This window comes from Mercenaria mercenaria, chromosome 12 (assembly GCF_021730395.1).
Source record: "Mercenaria mercenaria strain notata chromosome 12, MADL_Memer_1, whole genome shotgun sequence".
NCBI lineage: Eukaryota > Metazoa > Mollusca > Bivalvia > Venerida > Veneridae > Mercenaria > Mercenaria mercenaria.
In genome coordinates, this window is record NC_069372.1 from 62,083,017 (window position 1) to 62,095,531 (window position 12,515).

The 12,515-nt window shown below is 36.0% G+C and overlaps 1 protein-coding gene across 13 annotated transcripts in view; it reads left to right on the plus strand.

Moving 5' to 3' along the window:
• LOC123534096 (RIMS-binding protein 2-like) overlaps nt 1-12,515 on the plus strand; it is a 218,840-nt gene that overhangs the window by 14,260 nt on the left and 192,065 nt on the right. Inside the window, exon 1 of one of the 13 annotated variants that reach the window (XM_045316165.2) lies at nt 442-816. The exons of the other annotated variants lie outside the window; for them this stretch is intronic. Coding sequence (XP_045172100.2) covers nt 790-816 — 27 coding nt within the window. The 5' untranslated portion in view covers nt 442-789. Of the gene's footprint in view, nt 1-441; nt 817-12,515 lie in introns of those variants that run through there. 13 annotated transcript variants of the gene reach the window in all.

Genomic DNA, 12,515 nt, shown 5'->3' on the forward strand with positions numbered 1-12,515 from the left:
AACACAGATATCCTAAATTATTGAAGTTCGAATTGAACGGAAATTGAGTCAATATTTCCCCAGTATGAAAACAAATCAAGACAATGATGTATTTAATTCATTCAATGCTTTGAAAAATATACCAGAAGCTTGGTTATAATATAAATATAGATGAAATAAGTAAACCGATTCATTTAATTGTAATTGATCAAAAGTTCTGTATTTGGGAAAAACTGCGGGGATAATGAAAAATGCGGCTAAACAGCTGGCCATATTTGATCAATAACGCTCACAATATATGAGGATTTGTTTGATGTAAAGATAATGCACGAAAGCGAATTTCATATTTCGGACCTGTTAGAAACATAATAATGGAGTACTCGTACATGTTTCACGTTTAACCTTTATTTTATGTTAAGAGTATTGTTTACACTGTCGTGTTTTATATATTTACTGTTCCTCCAATTCACCAATAATCATTAAGATAATCTACAACCTGCGATTGTTAAGACTGAATAATGAACTATTCTTAAGTTTCGCTTACGACAATGGAGTTATTTTGAAAGTGAATAGCGTACCCTTTATTGTATAGACATGTCACTGTTTTGTATGAGACAAAATGAGTGCAATTTTGATCTAATTTGCATTTTTTGCATGTAAAAATTGAATTTGAACAACACCTTAATTGAATAAAAGTGCACAAATGAATGCTGAAATTTATTGTAATAGAAATGGCAAGATTGGATTTACATAATTATATTACTATAATTTAAACGGAATAAATGTCAGCAATTGATAAGATTAGTAGGAATGGATCTGAGCAATGGGAATTTCAGGGTAAGTGTTTTCAACCTTATAATTTCACATTATTGTTTGACAATTAAAATCACAGAAAATGACATTGTAAATTTTAATTGTAGGTAATTGCACGGTACTTACTGGGTAGATTTGGTAGTATGCATTTCAATAAAAGTGTCTTATTTACATGTTTCATTTATTCCATATATATGAAATGAAATGTTTAGCATCTGAAACTGAATATTTTGGAGTGTAGCGACTGACCAGTCTGTATCAACCCCTGCGAAATGAAACATTAATGTTCATGAACAGTGCATGAATATTTCATGAATGGAGTTCATGAACACTTCATGAATTGTTTGTGAAGATAAAATGGCACAAATTCTTGAAACATTCTTAAATAACGTGTTCATGAACAGTGCATGAAAAGTGAAAGATGACTTCAAGAACTAATGTACATGAACAGTTCATGAACTATTCACTTCACGAATAGTTCTTGATATTTTGTTGAACATGAATAGTTCATGAAGTTCTTGCTATATGTTTTTATTGTGCCATTTTATCCTCACGAACTAGCAGAGAACCATTCATGAACATGATTCTTCATTAGTTCATGAACTACCCATCATGAGTAGTGCATGAAAGATTCAAGAAAATAACATCATGATTGTTCCTTTAATGTTTTATCATGGACAATTCGAGAACTCTGTGTGATTCTTTAGTAGTACATGAACTGTTCATGAACACTTTTTAAGGACAGTTCATGTCCAAAAATTCATGAACACAAATCAAGAACTGTTGAAGGTTAGTTCATGATTTCAAGAACTGCATTTCGCAGGGGCAACTTAATGGTTTTCCCACTTTCTATCTACAGATCTAAATAGGTCAGGAAGCAGTAATGCTGTTAATAGTGAAGGGTTGTACACTTTAAAGGAATAAATAGTGGAAAATTTGAAAATGTCTTAGCATGTGTTTGGTTGAAAAAGGATAGGACTGTAGGTAAGCCAAGCTTGGCCAGCAGAGAGAAATGACAACACAATACTCTGGTTTCAAGTTCGAACACCATGTGAGTCACGACTGTACACCAGTTATGATTCATGTAGTGGAGTTGTCAATTCCATGTGTATACCAAGTTGAAAAATGATTTTAGGAGGTTTAACTGACTACCATTTTGTTGTATATAAACTGCTGAAAAATAGGATTATCACTGAAAAAAGGCTTATTTTAACTGATTTGTAATTTTAAGGCTCCAAGATCTGCCTTTACAATGTCCAGAATATACTAAAATTCCTGTGATTTTTAAGTTATACTGAAATCTACATGACTGAATACTAAACCAAATAGCATAAAAGAATGCAAACATACTTATTTGGTCTTCATGGCCAAATTTGGCAAAATTACAAAATATGTCCTTAAAGTTAGAAGGGTGTAGCAGCTTAAGCATTCCTAACTAAACAAAAATAGTCAAGAAAATTTTGTTAACTGTATAAGACCCTTGACAAATGATCTTTCTGAGAGCATGAGAAGACCAACATCTTTGGTCACACTATGGTTGGGTTATAGTTTTGTGGTAATACATTTAATCCGTACTGCAGGAGCATTTGTGTCACAATGAATCTGATTACCCTAGACTCCAAGCCGGGTTACACTTAAAACCCACTTGATATCCCAATTGTCGTTCCATTCCATACAGCAAGTTTGTACAATTAGGAAGTTTCAGGAATTGTTAACTTGACTATTCGAAGAATAATCTGAGCTATTCTACTTACCCGGGCGTCAGTGTCCACATCACCCCTTGGTTAAAGTTTTACATGCAAGTATGTGTAGGCATATAGCTTTAAAACTTATTTTTGCTTTTTCTAGGTCAATTACCAACCTCACTGGGTCAAATCCCATTTTAGGCAAATTATGCCCCCTTTTGGATTTTGAAAATCCTTGATATAGTTTTGCATGCAAGTAACTATCTCAAAAACTAATGCAGATATTGAATTGAAACTTCGCTCCTTTCTTCGGGTTTATAAAACAAAGTGATAGCAACAATGAAGTCCCATAACTTGGACATGCATTTTGCAAAATTATGTCCCCTTTTTAACATAAAAACTTATGGTTAAAGTTTTGCATGCTTTACTATCTCCAAAACTAATGCAAGTCCTGGATTGAAACAGTATAGATATTTTAACATTTAGGGTAATATATATATTCCTGTTTCCCCAGTCGAAATTGACAGTTTATTACCTTGGTAATTCATGGTTTACCATGGTAGTTCATGGTCATGGAACTATGGTTTACCATGGCTGTGGTAATTGGCACCACAGTCATGAACATGGTATCAGACCATGGTCAAAAACCTGATTGTCGACCATGGTTGACTGTGATCCAAAACCAAGGTCCACGACTATAGTCAACTGTGGTGATTATTGACTATCAAAAACTGTATAAATATGAATTTGAAAGGGTTGTGAAAATACATGACAATTGCAATCTATATCTATTTTTGCAAGTCAGTGATTTATTTGTCATTAAATTGCTAAGATGACAACAAATTATAATCAGACTATGAAAGTTTACATTTGAATCTGTCTATAAATGCAGGAAAACTATTCTATAACTGGGAAAACTTTGGAGCAAAAATGCAATCAGGCATCTTTGGTTCATTGTGAAACTTGACAAGTATGAAAATTACCATGGTGGTCCATGATCAACCATGGTCGTAACAACAAAGTTGACCACGGTAGACCATGGTCAAACTGTTGATCGTCTTTTCTGACCATGGTGGACCATAGCCAGTCTTATCTCACCATGGTCATTAAAACATGGTCAACCATCAAAAACTGTGGTAACCATGGTCAACCATGGTCATCATTTTGTCTGGATTCTGGGACAACAATTCGAATAGTCAAGCAAGTTTAATGGCTGTCTTACGGACAGCTCTTGTTATAATATATAGTCATATACTGTGACTTCCTGAATCTTACGTAAAAAATATACTATACAGGTTTGTCATTTATTGAAATAGTTATTGTGACATTGGATTACAACTAGCATATCATGTGCCATCTGCCATCTGTCCCATGACTCAGCTTAATTATATATACCTACCAATCAATAATAGTTCATACATTGTCTGTCTGATGTTTTACCAGTTTACATAGTGCTCTGATGCTATTTATTCTAGTTGCTAATATAGGTGCTGGTATTTCTCATTTATATGGTGGAAATTCCATATGGGATGTCTGTTTCGTTATAAGTATAATACAGTAAATGAAAAAATGATGATCAAAATAATGGACTGAATTTGTTTGAAATATGAGCCAGAGATAATATATGAGCCGCGCCATGAGAAAACCAACATAGTGGGTATGCGACCAGCATGGATCCAGACCAGCCTGCACATCCGCGCAGTCTGGTCAGGCTCCATGCTGTTCGCTTTTAAAGCCTGGTCTGGATCCATGCTGGTCGCATACCCACTATGTTGGTTTTCCCATGGCACAGCTCATATATTGGAACAATTCTTTTGAATTATTAGATCTTTTCCCATAAAAGTATATATTTCAAGTTCAAATGCATTTTCAACCTGGTTGAAAGTATACAGACATAGTGTTTCAATTCCTACTAACGATACTGACCTCAATGCAGCGCTTTTTAAAGGTCTTAAACAGGACTGCTGACTGGAAGCTTTTACAAAAAGTTGACCAAGTGTATTTATGATACATTCTACATTAAGAAAGTTCCTGCATGGTGGTGTAATAATTGGTTATAGATATACTGTGTAAGATGGATTACCAATTTAAGATATTGTTTGCTTGCAGTTCAATAATGCTGTCTGGGATGCCTTCAATTATTCCTGCCATTTACAGATCTAAATGTCTTACTCTGGAGGGTTTAAAGATATCCTATGCCTTATAATCTTTCACTGAATATTAAACATCTTGATATTTACTTCATATAAAGAAAATTCTCATCAAATGTTGTTAAGTTTACAAAAAATATATATTAATTGTATATGTAGAGTTAATTGTTAAAAAACTTCCAATTAATATACATTTACACTGTGTATTTTAAACATGTATTGTGTACTATTTTAAAGCTTGTACATTGTTTTATTAATACACACAAAGTTTTAATTTTATGTCTATATGAACTATATGTATTATTTGAGTTTATTTTCAAACATGAAATTTAGGTCGAGTGTACCTTTAAAATCTATAGATTTTTGGACCTAGATTCAATTATTAGTCCCCTACTGGTTGAAAACCAGTTTTGGGGACTATAGGAATGCTCTTTTCCGTCATTCCGTCTTTCCGTCATTCCGTCATTCTGTCATTCCGTCATTCCGTCCGTCCGCAATTTCGTGTCCGGTCCATAACTCTGTCATCCATGAAGGGATTTAATATTACTTGGCACAAATGTTCCCCATGATGAGACGACGTGTCATGCGCAAAACCCAGACCCCTAGCTCAAAGGTCAAGGCCACAATAGGAGGTCAAAGGTCAACAGGGCTTTTTTCTGTCCGGTCCACAACTTCCCATCCTTGAAGGGATTTTAGTATTACTTGGCACAAATGTTCCCCATGATGAGATGATGTGTCGTGCGGAAATCCGGACCCTAGCTCAAAGGTCAAGGTCACAATTGGAGGTCAAAGGTCAACAGGGCTTTTTTCCTGTCCGGTCCATAACTCTCCCATCCATGAAGAGATTTTAATATTACTTGGCACAAATGTTCCCAATGAGGAGACGACGTGTCATGCGCAAAACCTGGACCCCTAGCTTAAAGGTCAAGGTCACAATTGGAGGTCAAAGGTCAACAAGGTTTTTTCCTGTCCGGTCCATAACTCTCCATCTATGAAGGGATTTTAATATTACTTGGCCCAAATGTACCTCATAATAGACGATATGTCATGCACAACTTCAGACCCCTAGCTCAAAGGTCAAGGTCACACTTAGCAGTCAAATGTTAACATAGCATGAACAGGGTCTGTTTCGTGTCCGGTCCATAACTCTGACATTCATTAAGGGATTTTAATATTACTTAGCACAAGTGTTCCCCATGATGAGACGACGTTCATGCGCAAATCCCGGACCCCTAGCTCAAAGGTCAAGGTCACAATTGGGGGTCAAAGGTCAACAGAGTTTTTTTCCTGTCCCGTCCATAACTCTGCCATCCATGAAGGGATTTAATATTCTTGGCACAAATGTTTCCATGATGAGACGACATGTCATGCGCAACCCAGTACCCTAGCTTAAAGGTCAAGGACACACTTTGAGATCAAGGTCAAGAGGTTTTTTTCCTGTCCGGTCTATACTTTGTCATGCCAAAGCAGGATTTAGATATCGTGGCACAAATTATTCCCCTGGATGAGACAACATGTCATGCGCAAGAACCAGGTCCCTAGGTCTAAGGTCAGGTCATATTTAGAAGTCAAAGGTTCAAATTCAAGAATGACTTGTATGGAACATTTCTTTCATGCATGGAGGGATTTTGAATGTAACTTGGACCAAATGTTCACCACCATGAGGCACCCTTGTTTTTAGAATTACATCCCTTTGTTGTTACTATAAATAGATTTTATTGTAAACTTTTTTATTACTGGCGGTAGAGAAAAATCGAGACCACTTTTCTGTGGTACAGCATGCATGTTACATTCCAATTTTAGGTGTATTTTGACCAATCTCTACCTGGTAAAGAGTTTCTTGTGGACTTATATTATTAATTTTTTTTTTTTTTTTTTTTTTTTTTTTTAAAGATTAATTTCCCTTTGTTGTTACTATAAATAACTTACATGATAACATTTTTATAATCAGCCAAAAAAATTCAATATGAAAACAACTGTGGGTTTTTATATATGCACATTTTAATCCAAGTGTGTTGTTATAATGTTATAACATATTGTATGTGTAGTACAATATTGTTTATACATCATTGACAGATATCAGTTCATTATGTTATACTGCAGTAGAAAAAATTAGGTGCCTTCCAGTAGGGGACTTTGTATTGCATGGCAATACTTCATTCACTTGTTAAATTTGGCTTTGAGAAAATAATCCTTTCAGTGCTTTAAAATTAGTAAGTAACAGACGAAATATAATGTCTGAAGAGTGGTAGAAGAAGGGTGCCGCCGTGGTGATGGTGACTTGCTGTTCACTTCTGGTAGCAGACTTTTAAGTCTATTTGCAGTATCAAGTTTTAATTAACTCAGAATAATATTTAGTTAGATAAAATGACTTCTTCCTTCATTTGCATGCTTTCATAGAGTTTATTATAGACCTGTTTCATGAAAATAATTAATAAATCAATTTATTATTATGGGCAGACGAAAATAAACGTAACAGTTACTATGACTGATTGAAACATGAAATATTGTGAACAGAACCATTACCCAAATTAGGGAGAATTACTTCCCTTTAATTTTGGGATAATGTTCTTGATATTAAAGTAGACATAAAAAGATGATTATGTTATCAAGTCAGTGATCTGTATGCAAGGTGTGATGACAGTATTGGACTCTTCTTGTTTTTTTTTTGCTTGACTATTCGAAGAATAGTCTAGCTATTCTACTCACCCTGGCGTCGGCGTCACACCTTCGTTAAGTTTTTGCATGCAAGTACATACAGCCATCAATTATAGCTTTGAAACTTATTTTTTCTTATTCTAGGTCAATTACCAACCTCTCTGGGTCAAGTCCCATAACTCTGACATGTATTTTGAGCAAATTATGCCCCCTTTTGGACTTAGAAAATTTTGGTTAAAGTTTTACATGCAAGTAACTATCTCCAAAACTAATGCAGATATTGATTTGAAACTTCACATGTGTCTTCGGGGTTATAAAACTAGTTGATAGCAGCAAGTCCCATAACTCTGACCTTCATTTTGTCCAAATTATGCCCCCTTTTGGACTTAGAAAATTCTGGTTAAAGTTTTGCGTGCAAGTACGTACAGCTATTTCTAAAAGGCATATAGATTTGAAACTTATTTTTTCTTTTTCTAGATCAATTACCAACTTCACTGGGTCAAGTCCCATAACTCTGACATGTTTTTTGAGCAAATTATGCCCCCTTTTAGACTTAGAAAATTTTGGTTAAAGTTTTACATGCAAGTTATTATCTCCAAAACTAATGCAGATATTGATTTGAAACTTCACATGTGTCTTAGGGGTTATAAAACTAGTTGATGGCAGCAAGTCCCATAGCTCTGACCTTCATTTTGGCCAAATTATGCCCCCTTTTGGACTTAGCAAAATCTGGTTAAGTTTTGCGTGCAAGTACTTACAGCTATTACTAAAAGGCATATAGATTTGAAACTTATTAGTCCCCTACTGGTTGAAAACCAGTTTCGGGGACTATAGGAATGCGCTTTTCCGTCATTCCGTCTGTCCGTCCGTCCGTCCGTCTGTCCGTCCATCCATCCGTCCGCAATTTCGTGTCCGGTCCATAACTCTGTCATCCATGAAGGGATTTTAATATTACTTGGCACAAATGTTCCCCATGATGAGACGACGTGTCATGCGCAAAACCCGGACCCCTAGCTCAAAGGTCAAGGTCACAATTGGAGGTCAAAGGTCAACAGGGCTTTTTTCCTGTCCGGTCCATTACTCTCCTATCCATGAAGGGATTTTAATATTACTTGGCATAAATGTTCCCCATGATGAGACGACGTGTCATGCGCAAAACCCGGACCCCTAGCTCAAGGTCAGGTCACAGTTGGAGGTCAAGGTCAACAGGGCTTTTTCCTGTCCGGTCCATAATCTCCCCATCCAGAAGGGATTTAATATTACTTGCATAAATGTTCCCATGACGAGACGACGTGTCATGCGCAAAACCCGGACCCTAGCTCAAAGGTCAAGGTCACAGTTGGAGGTCAAAGGTCAACAAGGTTTTTTCCTGTCCGGTCCCATAACTCTCCATCTATGAAGGGATTTTAATATTACTTGGCACAAATGTACCTCATAATAAGACGATGTGTCATGCACAATTTTCAAACCCCTAGCTCAAAGGTCAAGGTCACACTTAGCAGTACAATGTTAACATAGCATGAACAGGGTCTGTTTCGTGTCCGGTCATAACTCTGACATTCATTAAGGATTTTAATATCACTTAGCACAAGTGTTCCCCATGATGAGACGACGTGTCGTGTGCAAATCCCAGACCCTAGCTCAAAGGTCAAGGTCACAATGGGGGTCAAAGGTCAATAAGGTTTTTTCCCTGTCCGATCCAGAACTCTGTTATCCATCGAGGGATTACAATATTACTTGGTATAAATGTTTCCCATGATGAGACGACGTGTCATGCGCAACACCCAGTACCCTAGCTTAAAGGTCTAGGTCACACTTTGAGATCAAAGGTCAAGAGGATTTTTTTCCTGTCCGGTCTATAACTTTGTCATGCGCAAGAACCAGGTCCCTAGGTCTAAGGTCAAGGTCATATTTAGAGGTCAAAGGTCAAATTCAAGAATGACTTTGTACGGAACATTTCTTCTTCATGCATGGAGGGATTTTGATGTAACTTGAACCAAATGTTCACCACCATGAGGCACCCTTGTTTTTAGAATTACGTCCCTTTGTTTTACTATAAATAGATTTTATTGTAACTTTTTTATTACTGGCGGTAGAGAAAAATCGAGACCACTTTTCTGTGGTACAGTATGCATGTTACATCCAATTTTTAGGTGTATTTTGACCTATCTCTACCTGGTAAAGAGTTTCTTGTGGACTTATATTATATAGATTTTTTTTTTTTTTTTTTTTTTTTTTTTTTTTTAAAGATTAATTTCCCTTTGTTGTTACTATAAATAACTTACATGATAACATTTTTATAATCAGCCAAAAAAATTCAATATGAAAACAACTATAGGTTTTTATACGCCCGTTTGAAAAACGGCGTGTATTATGGGAACGCCCCGGGCGGGCGGGTTGGCGGGCGGGCAGGCGGGCGGGCGGCGTCCACAGACCTTGTCCGGAGCATATCTTCTACATGCATGAAGGGATTTTGATGAAACTTGGCACAGTTGTTCACCATCATGAGACGGAGTGTCATGCGCAAGAACCAGGTCCCTAGGTCTAAGGTCAAGGTCACACTTAGAGGTCAAAGGTCAAATTCAAGAATGACTTTGTCCGGACCATATCTTCTTCATGCATAGAGGGATTTTGATGAAAGTTGGCACAATTGTTCATCATCATGAGACGGAGTGTCATGCGCAAGAACCAGGTCCCTAGGTCTAAGGTCAAGGTCACACTTAGAGGTCAAAGGATACAAGAATGAAAACTTTGTCCGGAGCATTTCTTCTTCATGCATAGAGGGATTTTGATATAACTTGGCACAAATGTTCACCACCATGAGGCGGAGTGTCATGCGCAAGAACCAGGTCTCTAGGTCTAAGGTCAAGGTCACACTTAGAGGTCAAAGGATACAAGAATGAAAACCTTGTCCGGAGCATTTCTTCTTCATGCATAGAGGGATTTTGATATAACTTGGCACAAATGTTCACCACCACGAGACGTAGTGTCATGCGCAAGAACCAGGTCCTAGGTCTAAGGTCAAGGTCACACTTAGAGGCCAAAGGTCAGATACAAGAATGACTTTGTCCGAAGCATTTCTTCTTCATGCATGGAGGGATTTTGATGTAACTTGACACAATTATACACCATCATGAGACGAAGTGTCATGCGCAGTTCCCTTCTTTCGAATTACTTCCCTTTGTTGTTACTATAAATAGCTTATATTGTAACTTTTTCATTACTAGTCGTAGGGAAAAATCGAGACCACTTTCTGTAGTACAACATGCATGCTACATCCAATTTTGAGGTGTATTTTGACCAGTCTCTACCTGGTAAAGATTTTTGTGAGGACTTACAATTTTTTTTTTTTATTTTTTTTTTTTTTTTTTTTTTTTTTTTAAGATTAACCCCCTTTAATTGTTACTTTAAATAACTTATATGAAAATTTTTTTTAAAATTTTGACCGTGGGGAAAAAACCAAAGGGCCCCACCTGGTAAGGGGGTTTTTTTTGGAAAAACACTTATTAAATTCCCTAAAAAACCCACAAAATTAAAATTTCCATTTGAAAATTTACAGGGGGTAGAGTAAAGAAATTTGCTGTGAGGGGGCTTTATTTTGTGACATTCTTGCACCCCTGTTATATAAAAAAAATTTTTAAACCCAAAGGTTTTGTTATAACATATTGAAATAAATAGTACAATATTGTTTATACTCATTGACAGATATCATTTCATTATGTTATACTGCAGAAAGAAAAATTAGGTGCCTTCCAGTAGGGGGATTTTGAAATTGCAGGGCAATATTTTCATTCACTTTTTTTTTTTCCTTTTTCTAGATAAAATTACTAACCTCACGGGATCAAGCCCCATAACTCGGGCTTGTATTTTGGGCAAATTATCCCCCCTTTTTTCCCCCTTTGAAAATTCGGGTTAAAGTTTTCCCATGCAAGTTTCTATCTCCAAAACAAATGCAGATATTGAATTGAAATTTCCCACATGTCCCTTGGGGGTTTAAAACTAGTTGATACACAAGTCCCAAAAACTGATATGCTTTTTGGTCAAATTATTCCCCCTTTTGAACTTAAAACTCTTTTGATTTTTCCCTTTTTTTAGGAAATTTTTTTTTCCTGCTTTTTTGGGCCCAATATTTCAAAAGAGTCGAGTTTGGGCTGCCCTTTTTGGACAGCTTTTGTTTTTTCATTTCTTATTAGGGTTGGGTAAACCGCCTTGAAAAAAATACCGGGGTATCCCACGGTTTTTTCCCTTTATTACCGGGGTATATACCCCCAGAAACCACCATTTTTATCGTAAAACAAACACTAAGGTAGTGGTCATAAAAATTTAAAAAACCTCAAAATACTTAATTTTTTAATGACCAACAACAAAAGACTATTATTTGCAAAAAATTAAAGAAAAAAAATAAAACGGGAAATTTATTAATTTGACTAAATTTTTTTGGGATTAATGACCCTTAGTTTTTTTTTTAAAACCAGCGTTATTCGTCGGAAGAGGGCCCAAAATTGCCTCTGGGGAAGCACTGGGTCCATGTAAATGGTCGCACTTTTTTTGAATTTTGTTTTCTGAAACCCGTTTGATAAACCATAACGTTTACAAATAGTATGAAGGATTCATCAAATTGTTTTCAAAAAAAAAAAAAATAAATTTCACCACAAATTTTCCCCCATACAATTTTTTCTTTTTTGAATACATGCAAAAACAAACCGGGATTTTTTAAACTAAACATAAATTTTAAAAAACAAGAAGTTTTGCCCTCGCCGAATTTAAACAAACTCAAAGTAAAAAAAAATACGCCCTTTGACGTAATCCACTATAGGGAAAAAAAAATAATCTGAGGTTTTTTTCCCCGGGGTTTTTTAAATTAGGGATCACGGGGTCGTCTTTCCATTTTCAATTGTACCATTGGGTGGTTATTTTTGGAAACAAAAATAGTACCGGGGGTTTCCCCAGAGATATAAATGGGAAAATTTCAGAAATGGTGTAAATTTGCTGTTACGGAAGGCTACATAACAATTTTAAAAAAAAAATAAGCAAAGAAAAAAAGGGAAATGTTGAAAAAAAATTAAAAGGAATTTCCCGATGGACCGCTTTAATCGTACCAGGGGAAATTGTCCCAAAACCCGGTTCCCCGGTAAAAACCGGTAAAAACCGCGCACCCTTTTCCCAAATGTTGTCCAAATTTTCCCAACGTTTGAAGATTTTTTTTTTTTTTTTGACAAAAAATTAACCG